Here is a 17715-nt window from a genome sequence, read left to right on the forward strand (position 1 = left end):
AAAGCAGTAAGCTATGTTTCAGATTCTTTTTACAATTTAGGAATGAACCAGAACCCTTCATTCCATGCTGCCGTCATGTTTTCCTATTCTCCTGATTGCTTGAGAACCTGGAAACCAGCCAGCCTGGGTTTCAGGCTTGATCTCTATTCTCTGCTTCTACTCTATGTTTTTTTTTCATGCCAATATTTATCATGTCTCTGAGCCATTTTATGTGATAGCTCTTCTATCTAGCATTGCTATGTGTTTGGAGTAAAGGAAAAGTGTCAAAGCATGAACCCACTGCACAGCCTGTCAGGAATTCTGGACAGAGTTTAAAAGCACTAAATCATAATGATATTGGTCCATACTGCTTCTCTAACCCTGTTCCTTTGAGGCCTAGGGTTCTGCAGAGATTTGACGAAGCAGCAGTGAACAACCAGGGCTTTCAGGTGCTTCACCTAAGTTCAACGAGAAGAATAGTTCTGCTTCTTTCTCATTTACTTAATTGTGTCATATACAATATCTTATCTGAACATTTAAACCAAACCTGCAGCTAAAAATTTACAAAGGATTGATCTGGGAAGTTACTTCTACTAGAATAAAGACAAGTTCAAACTCCTCAAGATAAATGGATAATTTAGAAGACCCTGGAATAAAGGTCCCTATATATGAGTCTTGTACAGATGTTGTCAGTTATGTCACAAATTCTTCTTTTCTTTAAGTATATTTATGGGCTGGAAGGAATTGTTTATTTCAGTTATCATAGGTTATTGACATAATTTAGTTTGAGTACTGCCTATCAAAATCTATTTTCAAATTGGACATAAAAATAATGTTTTTAAGAGTATATGTTTCCATTGACTAAAAATGCTCTCTCTGACTAATTAAAATGATACTCTTCATTCAGCAATCCTTCCTAAGGTGCTAGAACATCAATTCACACCAATAAGTATTATTGGGATGCCACTACAAGTAAGACACTGTGCTTAGCACTTCAACTGGAGAGCACAGGAGAGAAATTTAAAAAAACAATGGCCAGAACATACACAGCAACAAAAAGAAGGGAGCAATACAAGAGTGATTAACAGTTCAAAATAATAATAAAAGAAATGCCATATGGCCAGACTTAGTTGGCAAAGCATTGGTATAGATAGATACTATACAAACAAGAGATTCCTTTAGTGTAGGGAGGTCTATAAAGGCTGAAAGTAAGAGTAGATTCTTGAAATATGTTTTAAATTTTAGTTTTTCCAGAGAAAAGCCATTTAGCAGAGTAGGAATAAAATCTATAGATGGGGAATCAATATGTTTGATATCAGAACAGTGAGTAAAACAGTTTGTCTTTGGGGATTTTGTGTAAGCAGGTAGTGCAGATAAACCTGTACAACAAGGCTGAAAGCAGATAGGAATGGCTTGGGTCCCAGGAGAAGAGATGATCTTTAAGCTTTTCCAAAGAATTAAATAATTTTAGGATATACATTGACAAGATAAATCAGATTGTAACTAAGTGAACTAGGAAATAGAATAATATTCCAACTTTCATAAGCTGAAAGACGTTTGTAAAAAATGACTAAGTATGTATATATCTGTATATACATGCATCTATATATCCATGTGTATATGTGTGTGTGTATGTGTTATACACATATTTTTTTGTCATCATTGTTCTTCATTGCAAGGGGCTGAGAGATCATATAAGATGATGGTTTAAGGTTTTAAATAATATAATATGTTGAAATACAAATATGATACAAATATGATAGATATTATCCATCTACTTGCAAAGCGTTATTTTTTTAACCCTTCTTCTCTTGGAAATATGAGTTCATCCATGTTCTTTCACCCATTTTCCAGTGTGACTGATAGTTTATTTTCAAGTTGACTGTACCATGAAGAGCTCTAACTTGTAAGGGATATAAATCCTCAACTTTGGTCCAACTAGCGTTGAAGCACATAGAAGATATATAAGAAAATAAATTGTTTCAATTTGTTAAAAGTTTTACTTTCTATAGAAAGTTAACAGTTTAGACTGTTAGAAATTGGCCTTTTGCAAACCCTCATACACTGCTGGTGGGAATGCAAACTGGTGCAGCCACTATGGAAAACAGTACGGAGATTCCTCAAAAAATTAAAAATAGAACTACCATACGATCCAGCCACCCCACTACTGGGTATTTATCCAAAGAGCTTGAAGTCAGCAATCCCAAAAGTCCTATGCATCCCAATGTTCATTGCAGCATTATTTACAATAGCCAAGACATGGAAGCAACCTAAGTGCCCATCAACAGACGAATGGATAAAGAAGATGTGGTACATATATATAATGGAATACTACTCAGCTGCAAAACAGAACAAAATCATTCCATTTGCAATAACATGGATGGACCTTGAGGGAATTATGTTAAGTGAAATAAGCCAGCTAGAGACGGATAATCTGCATGTGACTCCACTCATATGAGGAATTTAAAATTATGGACTAAGAACAGTTTAGTGGATACCAGGGGAAAGGAGGGGTGGGGGGTGGGCACAAAGGGTGAAGTGGTGCACCTACAACATGACTGACAAACGTTAATGTACAAGTGAAATTTCACAAGATTGTAACCTATCATTAACCCAATAAAAAAAAAAAAGAAATTGGCCTTTTGCTTGATGAAATTTGAAACTAAAATCTTAGTTCCTGTGGCATTTTAAATAGTCTAACATTAAAGTTAATGGATATTTATCAACCTCCTTTTAAAATTAGGTGGCAAATAAATTATGAATGCAATTAACATTTACTGACACCCATAGAACAAAGGACTTGTACTGAATGAGAACAAAGGACTTGTACTGCATGTAGCAAAACAAATTGAATCATTACTTTCTTTTCCTCACCCATTACTAATACATATACAACAAAGAAAAATTCCTAAATTAGTCCAAATAAGCTATGCGTATATAAAATTTATATGAAACTCAGATTTGAAAATATTTCCTGAGACAATATGTACTTTTGCCACATTCTCATTCAAATGCTATGGTTTAATGTCTAAAAAAATATTTATCTCAAATTCATCATCATCCTAGGGGTTGATACTCTTTCTTACCAAAATAAGCTAAGTAACACAGAGCATTTTGTGGCTTTTAGCACATTCAGTCAGATAGATGATATGTTAAAGATAAACAATTCATGAATTTTTCATTGGAATTACTTCTCTAAAGCAAAATTCTTTTTATAGATTATGGTTGCTGCATAAGAAATATACACAAAACTAAAACATGTATAATGATGGATATGTATCCATTTACTATTAAAATGAAAACTCACGTATGCTGGGGATCAACATTTCTAACAGAGTAACGGTAGTCTTCTGCCATGAGAATAAAGGCTACAAGCCCTTAAAAGCATACACGCATCTAGCATTGAGCAGGATGGATATTTACTCTATGCTTGAACTAAATCCAATCATTACTCTTATTGAAATATCTTAGTTTAAATAATTTTGAGTAAAACCATAAAAATAATTTAATGGGGAAAGGATAGTCATTTATTATGTATGTACTATGCACTTTACCATATTAACTCATTTAATCCTCCAATGCCTCTGTAAAATAGACTTAATCAACACAGTTTTAATGTCAAATAAACTGAGGAACACTTTTGCTATAAAAGGAGCTGTCAAATGCACAGGGATAATGTTTACACTATCATTGAAAAGCACATAGGACTCTGAGATCATAGCTGACACATTTCAAGGCCAATAGTAAAAACGTTGATGATAAAGGTTGATCCACAAATCCGTGGAGATGACCCATTCTAAATCTTCAGCAGTGGCACTGAACATCATAGGATCCAGTGAATACTACTGGAAGAAGTTAAAGTTAGTGGTTAAACGATCCACTTCTCTATCTGTTTTGCACAGTTGTATCTACCATTGGTGGAGAGCTTCCATGTGCATGTGCTGATCCAGCCTCTACCTTCTCTACTGCTCTGGGCCCCAGGAGGCTGAACTGGAAGGCAACATCAATATGCTTCTTTGCCTTCTAGTTTATGGTTGGCTTTGGCTGATGGGGAGCATCAGCAGGAGATTCATGCAGAGAGAAGAGGCTGTAAGATCACCATGGGCTAGCTGCTCCCCTTAACTAAATGTTCCCCTTTTATCAAGTAGCCCTCTTTGACTCCAGGTTCAGGCAACTATTCCCTCCACTCAGTCCTTTGAACTAAGGGTGAAAAAAGCCCCCACTCTAACTTTCCTTTGTGGTTTCCCTATGCATACTATTTCCCTAATAGATAATCCCTTTATTAAAGCATTCTCAAATTATGCGATATCAATGTACCATCTATTTCTTGCCAGGACATTGACTAGTACAACATCTGATGAAATCTTGAAATCTCCTTGGTGAATAGATTGCTATCAGAGGAATATCAATGAGAATAATATTCCCAGCTTTCTGCTATTTTCACATACAGTTAAACCATAATTATTTTTTCCCTTTTTAGGGAAAGGGAATAGTTTTGATAACACAAGTATCATTTCAGTTTATTTAAAAAAAAACACTTCCAATGGAAATATAATGTTAAATATGAATTATTTTTAAATGTTGAACTCATCAAAGGTTTGTCTAAACAGTCTGGTCACCAGAACATTCATTTTTGCAAGAATAAAAGGGCTTCAAATCTCAATTGCTATTGATTTCTCTGCCTAAAATTGTAAACATCTCGGAACCCTTATTCCTACAATATTTAAACATGTGCAAGCCTCTCAAACCAAACGAAATAAAGGATCCTCTTATTTTGTCCTACATCCCACTCTAAATGCCAACTTTTTGAAAGTTGTCTACAATTGATTTCTCTCTTCGCCATTTTCCATTGTCTCTACAAAAGACTGACTTCAGCATTCTGACCTTCCACTCCACAGCAAGTTCTCTTGCCAAGATCACCAAAAGCATTTTCGCTTTTCCCCAACTGTATTTTTTAGGCCTAATCTTACACGATCTCTCAGAAATATTCCAACCTGTGAACACTCTCCGATACTTAAGGCTTTCTACTTTTGATTTAAGATCATCACTCTCATTGTTGTCCTCCTTTGACCACATCTCAGTGTCTTTCAATGTTTAGCTTTTCTTAACTGTCCTTTAGATGTGCCCTAGGATTCTGTCTGTACTTTATCTTTTTCCTCTCTGTATTATCTCATCTACACCCACAGCTTCAGTCATCGGGTGCTGATGGCCACGTATCTTTATATGCCTTGCTTTACCTCTCCCCTGAGCTCCAGTTCTATTTCTAAACACATTCTGAACATTTCCATGTGGCTGATTCACAGATAGCACAAATACAACAGGTCTAAAAATGAAGCCACAATCTTCCCCTAAAAGAGCCTTCTCCTCCTGTTTTCCCTAGCCCAGGAAATGGCACCTTAGCTGTCCTATTGCCCAAATCAGAAACTTGGAAATTATTCTTGATTACTTTCTCTTCTTGTTCATTTAAATATTTCTTAAATCTATTTATAGTCTTTGCCTCACATCATTATCTAATCAATCCCTTTATATTTCAACTGCAACTTCTCCTAACCAGCCCCCCTTCCTCACTCCAATCCGTTCCACGTACTACTTAAACAGTTGTGTAGCACTGGCAGGATGATAGGTGAGGATTCTCCAAGATCTAGTCCCTGTTTATCTCTCCAGGCTTATTTCTACATTTCTCACCACGAACTCCACTCTAGTTATACAAAATATGCTTCAGTTAAACAACTTTTCATCTATTCTTGGAACATTCTTCACTAGAATCAAATATCTCTACTTTACTTGCCTAATGACTACTTGTCTTTCCAAATTTGGCTCTGCAATCACTTTTCTTACTAAAATTTCAGACTCCCTGGCACCATAGTTAGGGAGTACCCTATGGATTTAATAACACTGTGTTTATCTCTGTCACAGAGCTTATCACACGGTGTTCCTACCTATCACTTACTAATCTCCTTCAGTAATACATAATGCATCTACAACCTGAGCTGATGCAACTCCATATCTTCAACAGGTGAGCCCAGAAAAAAACTATCATGCCTTCATTTGTTCAGTAAACTGTTATCATTGGATGCCCTTATTCTATAATTTTGCTCTAACATTTTGTCCATAGTTTATTTTCACACAATTTTCCCTAGAGAGTCATAACTCAATTAAATATCTTAGAGATGGATAGAAGCAATTCTTTCACGATACCAGCCTATTCCTAATGTGGGCTTATTTTCCTTTGGGAGCAGAACTTCATATATTACTGACTCATCAAATACCAATTTTCTAACAAGCATCTAAAAGTATAAGATACAGTACTTTCCTAAGCTTCTCTTTAAATAGCATCGTTATTTGAAGTCAAACATCATATGACTACATTGAACTTAATATGATTTCTATCAGCCAAATTACATTAGAGCTCCGATGGGAAAAGGGATAAGTAATTTGGCAGGCTTTCTCTTCTTCATTCACTTCCATTTGTTTACCTTGTCTCTTAGAAAATATTATAAGACCTGACAAGTTCACTTTATTATAGAAAGAATATACAGGTAAGAAATAATAGGGAGATAAAAAGCCAATCGCTAAGCCTAAACCAGGAAGAGAAGTTCACTGATTTGAGGCTAAACCTTTAAACATCCAAAAACTGTCTTCCTTTTTCTTCACTCATCTTCACTCCTTTTCCAATAGTTATCATAATTCCAGACGCCCACGCCAAACAGCACACTGAAATAGCCTTATATTTCTTTCAACGTTTCCTTCTTACAGTTACATTCCAAACTCCTCCAAAAAAATGTGGTCATTAACATATGGCTTATGGAGCCCCGTTAACATAAAACCAAGCAAATAAACAATTAAAAAAATGTCAGTGGTACTTTGACTCCACCATGATTATGTGCTCACCTTAAAGATCTATCTAATTGCTTCCTAACTAACACTCTTCCTTCCCTTATCTGACATAAACTAATCATAATAAAAATAGAAGGTATGGAATGCAGGGTTGGGATGTTACATGTATTCTCTCAAACTCTCTCAGCCCTGTAAGGTAGGTTTTACACAGATGATGAGACTGACTCCAATAACTTTCCCAAGACTGCATAGGTAGCAAGTGACAAGGATGAGATTCAAACCCATGTCCCTAGGATTTACCATTCCATGTACTCTTAATGACATAACATCTACGCAGGTAGTTGTCCAGAGCCAAACTCTAATACATCTATTCACTAAAATGGATATTTGCCCATAGCACTTTTCTTGAGCCATCTTCATAAACATCTATGGTGGAAAGAAAGTAAAATTACGTATCTTCAATCCATTTCCACAAATATTTGTTAAAAAAGATAACAAATACATAGGAGCCTCCCCCATATGAAGGATCCAGCTACAAATAAAAAGAAAATCAGTAAGTTTAATAGAGATTAGTATGACTACAAATAGAATGTTCCCAGAAATGTTAAGCAAGGGCTACATGCTTTGTTTAGTAACAAAACACGAACAACTGTGTTATTGATGATACAATCATGGTAAGACTCCAGAGAACTTTGTTTTATCTGTCAAGCTCTCTCTATCATTTCCAAGTGGTGTTTCTTCCCTGGCACACTGAGTTAGTGAAAATAACTCACAGCAGCTGGATTCATCTTCATTAAAGTGACAGTCAGGCACTCCATCACATAGCAGGAGGGATGGGATACACTCGTTGGTAGAGCACTGGAATTCCATTTTCCCACAGAGCTGAGATGGGGGGCTGAGAGAACAATCCATCTCATCAGATCCATCTATGCAATCTTCCTGTCCATTACATTTCCTGGAGAGAGGGACACACTGGAGTGTGTAGACACAAGAAAATTGATCAGCTTCACAAGGTGACGGCTGTGTGGTGACAGGACCTAAAAAGAAAGCAAGTCAAGTCATTGTGGCATTAGGAGAGTTCTCTTTCTGTCCAGTGTTGAAATATAACAGGAGACATTTATTTTGGATAAGCATGAAATATTTCGGTAATTTAAGTAAATTAATTTCCAATTACCAATAATATAAACTCTATAAAACATACAAACATGATTAGAGAATATGCCCTATCTTCTTAACCTCAGAAACAACATTCTTAGAAAGGGCATCATTGTCATGAAAAATGATACTTTCAAATTAGAGAAGAAATTTTGATTCATGTGTCTTAAATTTGACCACTAAATCAAATTTTCCTTGAGAGTAAAGATACTTTTACATGGTAAGTTAGGTACTTTGGAAAGCTGCACTAACAATTTTAGAATTCAAGGGAATCGTCATTATGTCAGTATACAGTTTATTAACTGCCTCTTAATGGCCTCCGCTTAGAGAATTTGGCTCCTGAGACTCTGGTCAAGGTTGAGTCGCAGAAGCAGAGGTCTGCTATGGTTTTGTTGCCCCGCACTTTGCCTTTGGGTCTTGATTACAGCTCAAAGGCCATGTGCTCTCATATCTGAAGTGCAGATAAAATCATAGTTTAAGCCAGAACATTGGACTAGCAGAAATCTTGAATAAAATGTTATTCAAACCCAACCAACTCATTTTACAAATGAAGATCCTGAGCTCCATACATTTTAAGTGTCCAAAGATACAATGCTAGTTTAAATAAACTTTTGTCACATGAAACTACTCTTCAGCAGTGAGTTAAGTCAACTTGAAGTCAAAACTTCCAGCATGAGCAAAGAGTGTTGACTAGCTGCTGTTTGTAGAGGTCAGAGAATATATGTGAATACACAAGGTTGCACTAATTTGCTGGAATATTAGTGGAACTGTTTGTATACTCTATATTGTCTGTCTCTGTGACAGTTGTTGATGAGCTCATCAAAATATTAAGGGAAAAAAATAGTAGTTGGAACCAGTTGAGGAATAGTTTGTTTTTCATTCTTTACATTTTTAAACTACTTTTATTTATGGATTATATGAGAATGATTTTATACATAAAGATGGTGTTGTGAATTCATTTTAAAAAAGAAATTTGAAAGTTCCTTTCCCTCCCTAGTGCTGATATATCTAGAATAGATTTAGACTCAAACTCTACGATCAAAGCCATGTATCTGAGATATATGTGGTGGTGCTTAGAGAATATTTGTTCATGGAAACCAGTATATTTAACTGGGGGAGGGTAAACACTTTGAGGTATTAGTACCATGTTCTTATCTAAGTCCCTAAGATCATAGGAGAAAACACAGCTGCAGTGTTCCAACGTAAACATTCTAACTTCAAACTAAGAAAGTAAAGTGGATTTAAATTTATATATATATATGTAAATAAATATATATATTTTTTCGATGTTTAACCATGGTCAAATAAATAGTTTCTCTTCATTCTTTTCATCAGATTAATCTCACATTTAAGGAAGGTTAGAGATGCTTAATTTTATTTTTTTCTAAAATATTTTATGCACTAAACTTTTATCTTATGAAATCACCAAAGGTAGCAAAGGTTGAATAAACTTTTTGCATGTGATTAAAATCTAGAACCTTTCATTAACCATTTCGTTAGTAATACACCTATTACTTAGCTATGTTATTAACCTTTTCCTATAAACGAGGGAAATAATTTTCTCTATTCCAAACAGCACAAATTCCTCATGTTTCTGACTTTATTCAAAATGGTGTGTGTGTGTGTGTTTGTTCCTTTATATTTTTTTCTCATATTAGATATGCAAAAATAAAATTCTCTCTTTTATTTGGAGGTAGGAATTCCATTAAATTCCACGATCATTTATATCAAAAGGTATTCAGAACTCACATGTTCCTGGCCCTTCTTTACAAGGAAGCTGGTGGGCTTGTACTGCCTGTAGTGGATTCTGTCTTGTGCTGCCCAAATTCTTCTATCAAGATTAGGAGGTTCATTCTGCCAGCTGCTGGGAGGTTACCTGAAGACAGCTTACAGCTGAGTCTGGCTCCAGGAATTTCCCTTTAAAGTTGCATACCTCTCTAGGAACAGCTCCATTCATTGACTGGTGAACTGGAGACAAGATGGCCCAGTCTCCGTGCTTCAATTTGGGACGTCTATGAAAGGGCCAGTACAGCTCCAGAACTCCCCATGGCATCAGCTGAGGCCCCCTATTGCATCTGCATCACAGCTCAGCCCTCCCCCTGCCCAATCCTGCTTCCTTCACTTCGCAGGGTGTGTTCTGGGGAGAATTTTCGATACATCTGGTACATGGGAATCTGTGCCACAGAGTCCACTTCCCTGGGAACCCGACCTAAGATACTATCCAACTATAAAAATGTATCCTGTTTTAATTCAATTCCCCCAGAATCACTTCTCAAATTTTCCACCGAAATATTTCTCATGTAAGAGGAACATGAACTTGCACCCCCAGGGAGAGTCTAAGTTGCCCCTTAGCCAGAAGCAGAGCTCCATAAGTTCAACATTTCTTTTAAGTGTCTTGTTTTATCTAATTAAAATTCCGTATTCTACTACATAATGCATGCAAGCTTTTTAATATAAAAGACTTCCTCCAGGTATTCAAATAAAATGGATACTCCTAGAAGATGTGAAGATGCACTATGTTTATCTTCTGAATTGAATGCATTCTGCTGCGTGTCCTCTTTGAGAAGTTAAGAAAGTTTTCCTAAAAATTGAATATCAATGTATTTACTCTTGGGTGTCATCCATGGAGTTACCTTATTATTACAGATAATGTCCTTATCATATAATTCTATAAAAAATGAACAATATTAATTATTCTTTTTTATAACCTAAAAAATCTTAACACTACCTTAAATGCATATTACTAACTGAAAAAAGTCAATCTTAAAAGGCTACATATTGTCTGATTCCAACTACATGATACTCTGGAAAAGAAAAAACTATAGATACAGTAAAAAGATCAGTGGTTGCCAGGGACTGGGGGAAGAAAGAGATGAACAGGTGGAACATGGGATTTTTAGAGCAGTGAAACTATTCCATATGACACTGTAATGGTGTATACATGCCATGCCACAGACTGAATGTTTTTCCACTCCCAAATTTCATAGTTGAAACCTAATTCCCAGTGTGGTGATATTTGGAGGTGGGGCCTTTGGGAGGTGATTAGATCAAGAGGGTGGAGCCCTCAAGAATGGGATTAAAAAAAAAGTGGCTGGAGAAAGTTCCCTTGCCCCTTCCACCTTGAAAGGCCACAGCAAGAAGGCACCATCTATGAGAAAGCAGTTTCTCACCAGACACCAAATCTGCCAGTGCCTCGATCTTAGACCTCCTTGCCTCCAAAAATGTGAGAAATAATGGTTGTGGTTTGTAAGTTACTCAGTCTATGATTTTCTGTTATAGCAGCCCAAACAGATTAAGACACACCACTATACATTTGTTAAAACTCATAGAACTTATAACACCAAGAGTGAACCCTAATGAAAACTACGGACTTTGAGAGATAGTCATGTGTCAATGTTGGATCATCGATTGTAACAAATGTACCATCTGATGCTGAAACATTCATCATGGGGGAGGCTATGGGTGTGGAGGGAGATGGGTGTACAGGAACTATCTGTAATTTCCACCTAATTTTGCTGTAAACCTAATACTGTTCTAAAAAATACAGTATATATGTGTGTGTGTGTATATATATGTATGTATTTCTGTAAATCTAAGCACCAATATCCCTGAGAACCTATATTCTATCTTGTACCTCATATTTGATGCTTTTCTTTTGAAATTTCTGTTCTAGCTTCTCCAAATCCTTTTTAAATTCCAATATTTAAAATACACAATGTTTTAATAAATGGAGTTTATATTGGTCAGGTATGTTTCTCACCATGCTGAATGAGCTGCTTAGTTAGGTTGTTTAAAACCAATGGAATTGATGTGCAAGGGCAGTGAATGAGGAAGGAAAACGGCCTGAGGCCAGTCCTAACCATAGTTAGCTTCCTTGGATATACACGTTGTTGCTCATTTATACGAGAGAGTTACTCTACGAGACAATGCAGCATGATCACTGCAAAAGTAAAACCTACCTCGGAAAAGCCAACTGAAATAGCACAGTCAGCGTTGGTAGTGTCGTCTTCATATACCCTAAAGAGCACAGTTAGAAGAGAAAGGATGAAAGAAAGAAAGAAAGAGAGATTGAGGGACACTCAAAAATGGTGACTGCAACATAGGAAGAGAGAGAAGGAGGAAAGAAAGACACACCAGGAAAATGCAGATTCATTTTGACAATACGAGTCATTATATAACTTAAAGGTGTTTTCTTGTTGTTCTTAAGTCAATATTTCTTAGACTGTATCTGATCAGGGGTACCGTGTAGAGCTGATACTGGGGGCAGGAAGAAGAAAGAGACTGCTATGAAAACTTAGTACACTTACACACACACACACTAATACATTATATCATATTAGCTTTAGGGGAATGTTTCTCAAATGGATCACAAGTCTCAAGTGTGTTGGAATCAACAATACTGTGTATCTTATACTATAAATTTGCAGTTGATTTACTCTTTGTATGCTGGAGCTGATTCAAGGCTGTACCAACAATAAAGTTAGGCTGACTCATTTGTATCCTACTAAACGTGCTTCCTCCAGTAGCTATCATCTGGAAATTGTACATCCATCACTGCTCTCTTGTCTATATTGCATAAGTCATATGACGAGCGCATGAGTGTTACCTCTCACGTGTTTCAACAGAAAATAGGTTAAGAAATGCTGCTTTAGAGTATAGCGGATTTGTATGCAAGTTAGTTTTGGGAAAAGTTACTCAATCAAAGCTATACTAGTGCCATCAAGAAACTGCAGCTGCATCATGGCAACAGAGTCTTTGCCAGGTCTTTACCCATTTTTTTCTCAGAGCTGTGATCTCACATTAAGTTTGGACTTTCCAAGTCAGAGCTGGAGAAGTTTTAACTTCCCTTTGAGAATACAGTGACATCTTAACACCCAGCAGAGTTAATGGCACAAGGTGGGTGTTCAATAAATATTTCTTAAATTGATGGATAATTAATCAATGGTTTAAATAGTACTTTTACTTTCCCTGATAATTAATATGTGGTTAAATAACCAAAATGAATAAAATAAAGAATGTATTGAGTAATTCACTATTTCCATTGATTTAACAAACCTCCAAAGTAATAGGGCAGATCAGAAAAGTAGAAACTGTAAAGCTCTTTTAAAAAGTAATTTTCTGATGTATTTGAATATTAATCTATAATTTAGTATCTAAAGTTATCATTCTTTCATATCAATACTGTGGGATTTTACCAACTGTTTCAGAAGTTTGATGGAATTTTACATGAAGGACCTTTGCAAACAAAGCCGTATATAAATGTATAAGAATAAATTTGCCGTTTTTGTTTTATAAAAAATCTTAGGGAAGGGAAAAGGAAAATAGTTTAGAAAAAACTCCAGCAGGGATAAAAGGTTTAGGAATTGGCATTGTTAACTCACTAATTTTCTCCTTCCCAGTAACCAAGACATTCCTCTGATCACCACATTCTACTTCATTTTGTACTACGTCCACTGTTATGATTTCTGACATTATGGGTGTTTCTTTGTCCTCCTACAAGAAGTTGAGTTTCATTGTTCACTTAGTTTGGGCAGCAGTTGAAATATCTTTCTTATAGCAACAAAAATTATTTCATACAGATAATTTACAGTGAAATGCAATGAAACATTCTCATGAATTTCATATAAGTTCAATAAAAGCCTAAAGTGTCCAAGGACAATCTGATGGATTTTTATCTTTATGATTAATATGTTTAGTGAAAGCAAAATTGATTGCCTTTTTTCAAAGGAAAAAAGTATGTGCAAGGAACTTCAGTTTTAAAGAGCGGGAGTTAAGCTCTTGCCAAATATTGCCATACTCAATGAAGTATATGATAAAATGCTCATTGTAAAATATAATGCATCAGCTATAAATAAGTAATTGTCTCTGGCAGGTATTTCATCAAAAACATTTAAAAATATCACAAAAAGCTATGGGGAGGGAGAAGATTATCATTTTTCAACTTTGATTCCTAAGAACTCTTGGTTTGAGGTTATTTTGTATTATAATTTTTTCTTTATATTTTCTTAAGTCCCTTCATAAAGTATAAAAATATTCCTTTTCAAATGTAAAAATTAGTCATTTCTAATGTGGAGTTATAAGAGACTCATTCTGATCTTCTTATTTAATTTCAAAATCTAATAGATTAAATATTCCTGGAAAGATGGAATGTGACCTTGTTTGGACAAACAGCAATAGAAGAGTCCGGTATACATAGAGAAGTGTGGGGAGTAGATGATGAATCAGGAGGGCTTGTGTGTCTTGTCAGAGGGGCTCTGCAAAAGAGAAAAGTCGAAAGTCTGATAGAAGGGATCAAAGTAAAGGAAATGTAAAAGCTTCCAGAAGTTGAATCCAGTGAGGAAGCTGATAAATATCTGAGAACAGAGGCCAAATAGAAAGTGATAATGATTTTCAAAGTGAATAGCTGCAGCTAGCCAAGGCTAAAGCTAAAATAAATGTAGGAGAGAGCTGAGAGAAAAACAAAATTCATGTAGACATATACATAGGCATCTATATACGTACATATATGTACAGGTACACACAGGGAGCTTATTCACTAGCAATAGAAAGGTTGGAGGCTGGACAGTGGACATTGGGCAACATAAGTGGGAGAAAAACATGAGACTGTGGTGGAGGGATGTATGAGTTCTTTCTCCCCTGGCACAAATGGAGGCTGCAGACTTGAAAGAAAATCAAGAATATATTTACTGTATCGGGGAAAATTAAGAGCTGAAGAAACAGAATTGTGGTAAGAGGCCCCCAAAGAGTTATCACTTTTATTCAACATCGATATTTGCGATGATGACAGGAATTCCTTCCCAACTAAAAATAGTGATACCACTGCAAATGGCTGAAATTGCATAAATGAAGAATTTTCTACCTTCGTATAACTCAAAGTAATCTAAAACTTCAGTGAATGTGGAAACATATATAAAAGTATGAAATATTAGAGTGGTTGCTGGTCATTTCTTTCTTGTCATGAGGCCTAGAACTCAGAGAGACCTCAGTGGATTACAGATTCATTCCTGTTTTATCATTTCCAGCTGTGGCTATGCGGTTCCTGGTCTGACATATCTATGCTGGTGTGGCCTCTAGTATATGCAATGTTGGACCAGGTTATGTACTTGGCCTAATTTAATGCTATTGTTCACTGATAGCCCTATTCCATATTAACTGCAACTTTATTTAATACTTAAAAGAATTTCTTAAATGCTGAATTCTTGATTTCTAACTTTGGGGACAACATTATTAAGTACATTCTTCTTTTTATTTATGCTTTGCACTGCTTCCAGTATACATTTCCCAAAAGAAGACTACCGCTCAAAAATAATTCTCCTGTAAGGCTACAGGATTAAGTCCCTTGTCCTCACAGGATCACGTGCCATTGTCCTGTTGGTATTCTGTGACCTGATACCTGATTCAGCTTCACCTAATATTCTCCCCAGAAAACCTAAAACTGAAGAGGAAATAATGAATATTTCACATATGATGGTATTATACACTTTGCTGGCTGGGATGGGGCCAGGAAAAAGAACATCATTGTCAATCCTATGGGTGGGAAGCTTGTACTCACAGAAATTATGAGTGGGTGTTTTGGCGCCAACTAGTAGATCTTTGTCTTACTGCAGAAGGCTCGAGAATAAAGAGTGGGAAGCAATATCTCCATCACACACTGTGAATACATACATTTGGAGGAAATCTAAAGAGTTTAGGCAATCTGTCTGTGAGGGAATATTATTCAATTTTATGCACACTTTGGGAACATCCATTCTACGTGTCTCAGGAAGGTCAAAGAAGAGATACATGATTTACTGAGGCAAGAAGTAGAGAAGACCACACAACAGTCAAATATAATTCTATGGTGGTCTTTCAGAGACATCTCAGATGTAATGTCTTGACTACCTCTAAGCTCCAACCAAACAGAGAAAGTATCTGTGATACCATAACTTTCATTTAACAGAGCACTGGCACTAAACATAAGGACAAATATAGCTACATTTAATAGAATCAATATTACTTTTGGGGAATATGAAGAAGTAGCTTTACCCAAAGTTTGGAGTGTTGCATATGATTGTATCATTATTATTTTTAAAACCACGTAGCTTTTAGGACTGATTTCTGCCTTTCTTATAAAATAATTAAAAGTGGTTATTTTAGCGTTTGGGTTAACTTGACCCATATGGAATCCTATAGGAGCCATGCCTAACTAATACCTAACTAACATTACATTAATTATATTACAATCAGAAAGAGCAGGAAGAGCAAAAAGCAAGGTCTAGATATTTTGGAACTTGGACGACCTCCTAACTGATCGATCATGTCTCCAGCCAGCAGAGATGACCCAGCCATGGGGTCATTCCTTTGGACTCCTTTTCAGCAAAACCTGGTTATTTCTCTAACCCTGTGTTTTCTATTTTGAGCAAGTTAATATTAGTGAAAATGATAACTCATACATATAAACCCATTTACTTTTTGTCAAGCCAAGCAAGCTGCTTTTTATTTTCTATTTTCCCATTTCCAACTATTTCCACAAAAAGCAACCAGTCTTCTCTGGGTCAAATGTTCTCATATGTCAATAAGATGCTATTAGGAAAACTGGTTATTCTGTTGAAGTCTTTTTCAATTAAAAAATTATTTTCTTAAAACAGATTTTTTTTAGTGAAGCACTGTCACTTTCTCATTCTATTTCTTAGGCAACAAACAAACAAGGTTATTTTCATAAAGTCTGGATGTTTCCCAGATAATAACATGTTCCAAGGAATCAGGAAACCCATAATAAAAGTACACTCTAATCACCCAGGAGAACAAAACAGGGCCAGATTGACCTTGGCTATGAAAGCTCCCAGAATCTCTCAGGCACACTTGGCCCGGTGAAACATTTGGCCTGCTGAGTATTTCTAAGCAAAAAGAAAAGAGTCAGAAAAGGTGATGATAACTTCCAAAACTGACTAGGAATTTAGGAATTGATTATTGTTTCCACATGGTAGGGAAATTCTAAGTCACCATCCCGTGTTTTATTTTACATATATACTACATTACATATAAAGTATATATTAAATATATATTTACGTGCTATATATACATAAATATGTATGTTTATATGGTAAATATTGTTCGCATAATAGCATTCACCTTTCAGACAGAGTGTTGGGAAAATGATTTGTGGTTTATTTTCAGGTCCAGTATGAGGCACTTGTCTAATCTAGGCTAATGGAGTATAGTTCATACTGGGACTGTTTTTTCCATGGCTGTCATTTGGATTTATCCCCCCCAATTCAACAAAATTCTTTCCAGCCTGATGAAAAGAAGCAAGTAAGAACCGCCTCACAGCGCTACAGTTAAGCTTCTCTAGAGGTAATCAGAGGGAATCCAGGTCTTGCTATCATAAGCCTGCTTGGTAATAGTTTTTAATGCCATTTTCTGGTTCTTCTGTTTTTTCCTTCAAATTTAATATTCCTTCCAGGAGTAAAGAGGAATTGTCCCATCCTTTGACAAACTGTGAGGACTTCATGACCTGCAATAATAGATTTAAAACCTAATAATATTCTATAAGCCAATAAGTAAATCAAGATTGACTGGTAATCATTTTCTTTCGTCTTTTGGACATTCATCACTATTCATTTTAATATGAGGCCCATGAATCACTAACTGAATCCAAAGTATCAAAATGACCCATGCATTAAAACTACGTTTTAAATAATATATCTACAATTGCTATAATGTTACTTCTAGTATAAAATGGATATCTACTCTGTATCATATACG

The 17715-nt window shown here is 35.8% G+C and overlaps 1 protein-coding gene across 1 annotated transcript in view; it reads right to left on the minus strand.

Annotated features, from left to right (window-relative positions):
* Positions 1–17715, minus strand: part of MALRD1 (MAM and LDL receptor class A domain containing 1) — a 650667-nt gene that overhangs the window by 102545 nt on the left and 530407 nt on the right. Inside the window, exon 35 of the mRNA XM_070500958.1 lies at positions 7590–7853. Within this exon, the coding sequence (XP_070357059.1) occupies positions 7590–7853 (264 nt within the window). The remainder of the gene's footprint in view (positions 1–7589; positions 7854–17715) is intronic.

Source organism: Equus asinus, chromosome 29, assembly GCF_041296235.1.
Source record: "Equus asinus isolate D_3611 breed Donkey chromosome 29, EquAss-T2T_v2, whole genome shotgun sequence".
Taxonomy (NCBI): Eukaryota; Metazoa; Chordata; class Mammalia; order Perissodactyla; family Equidae; genus Equus; species Equus asinus.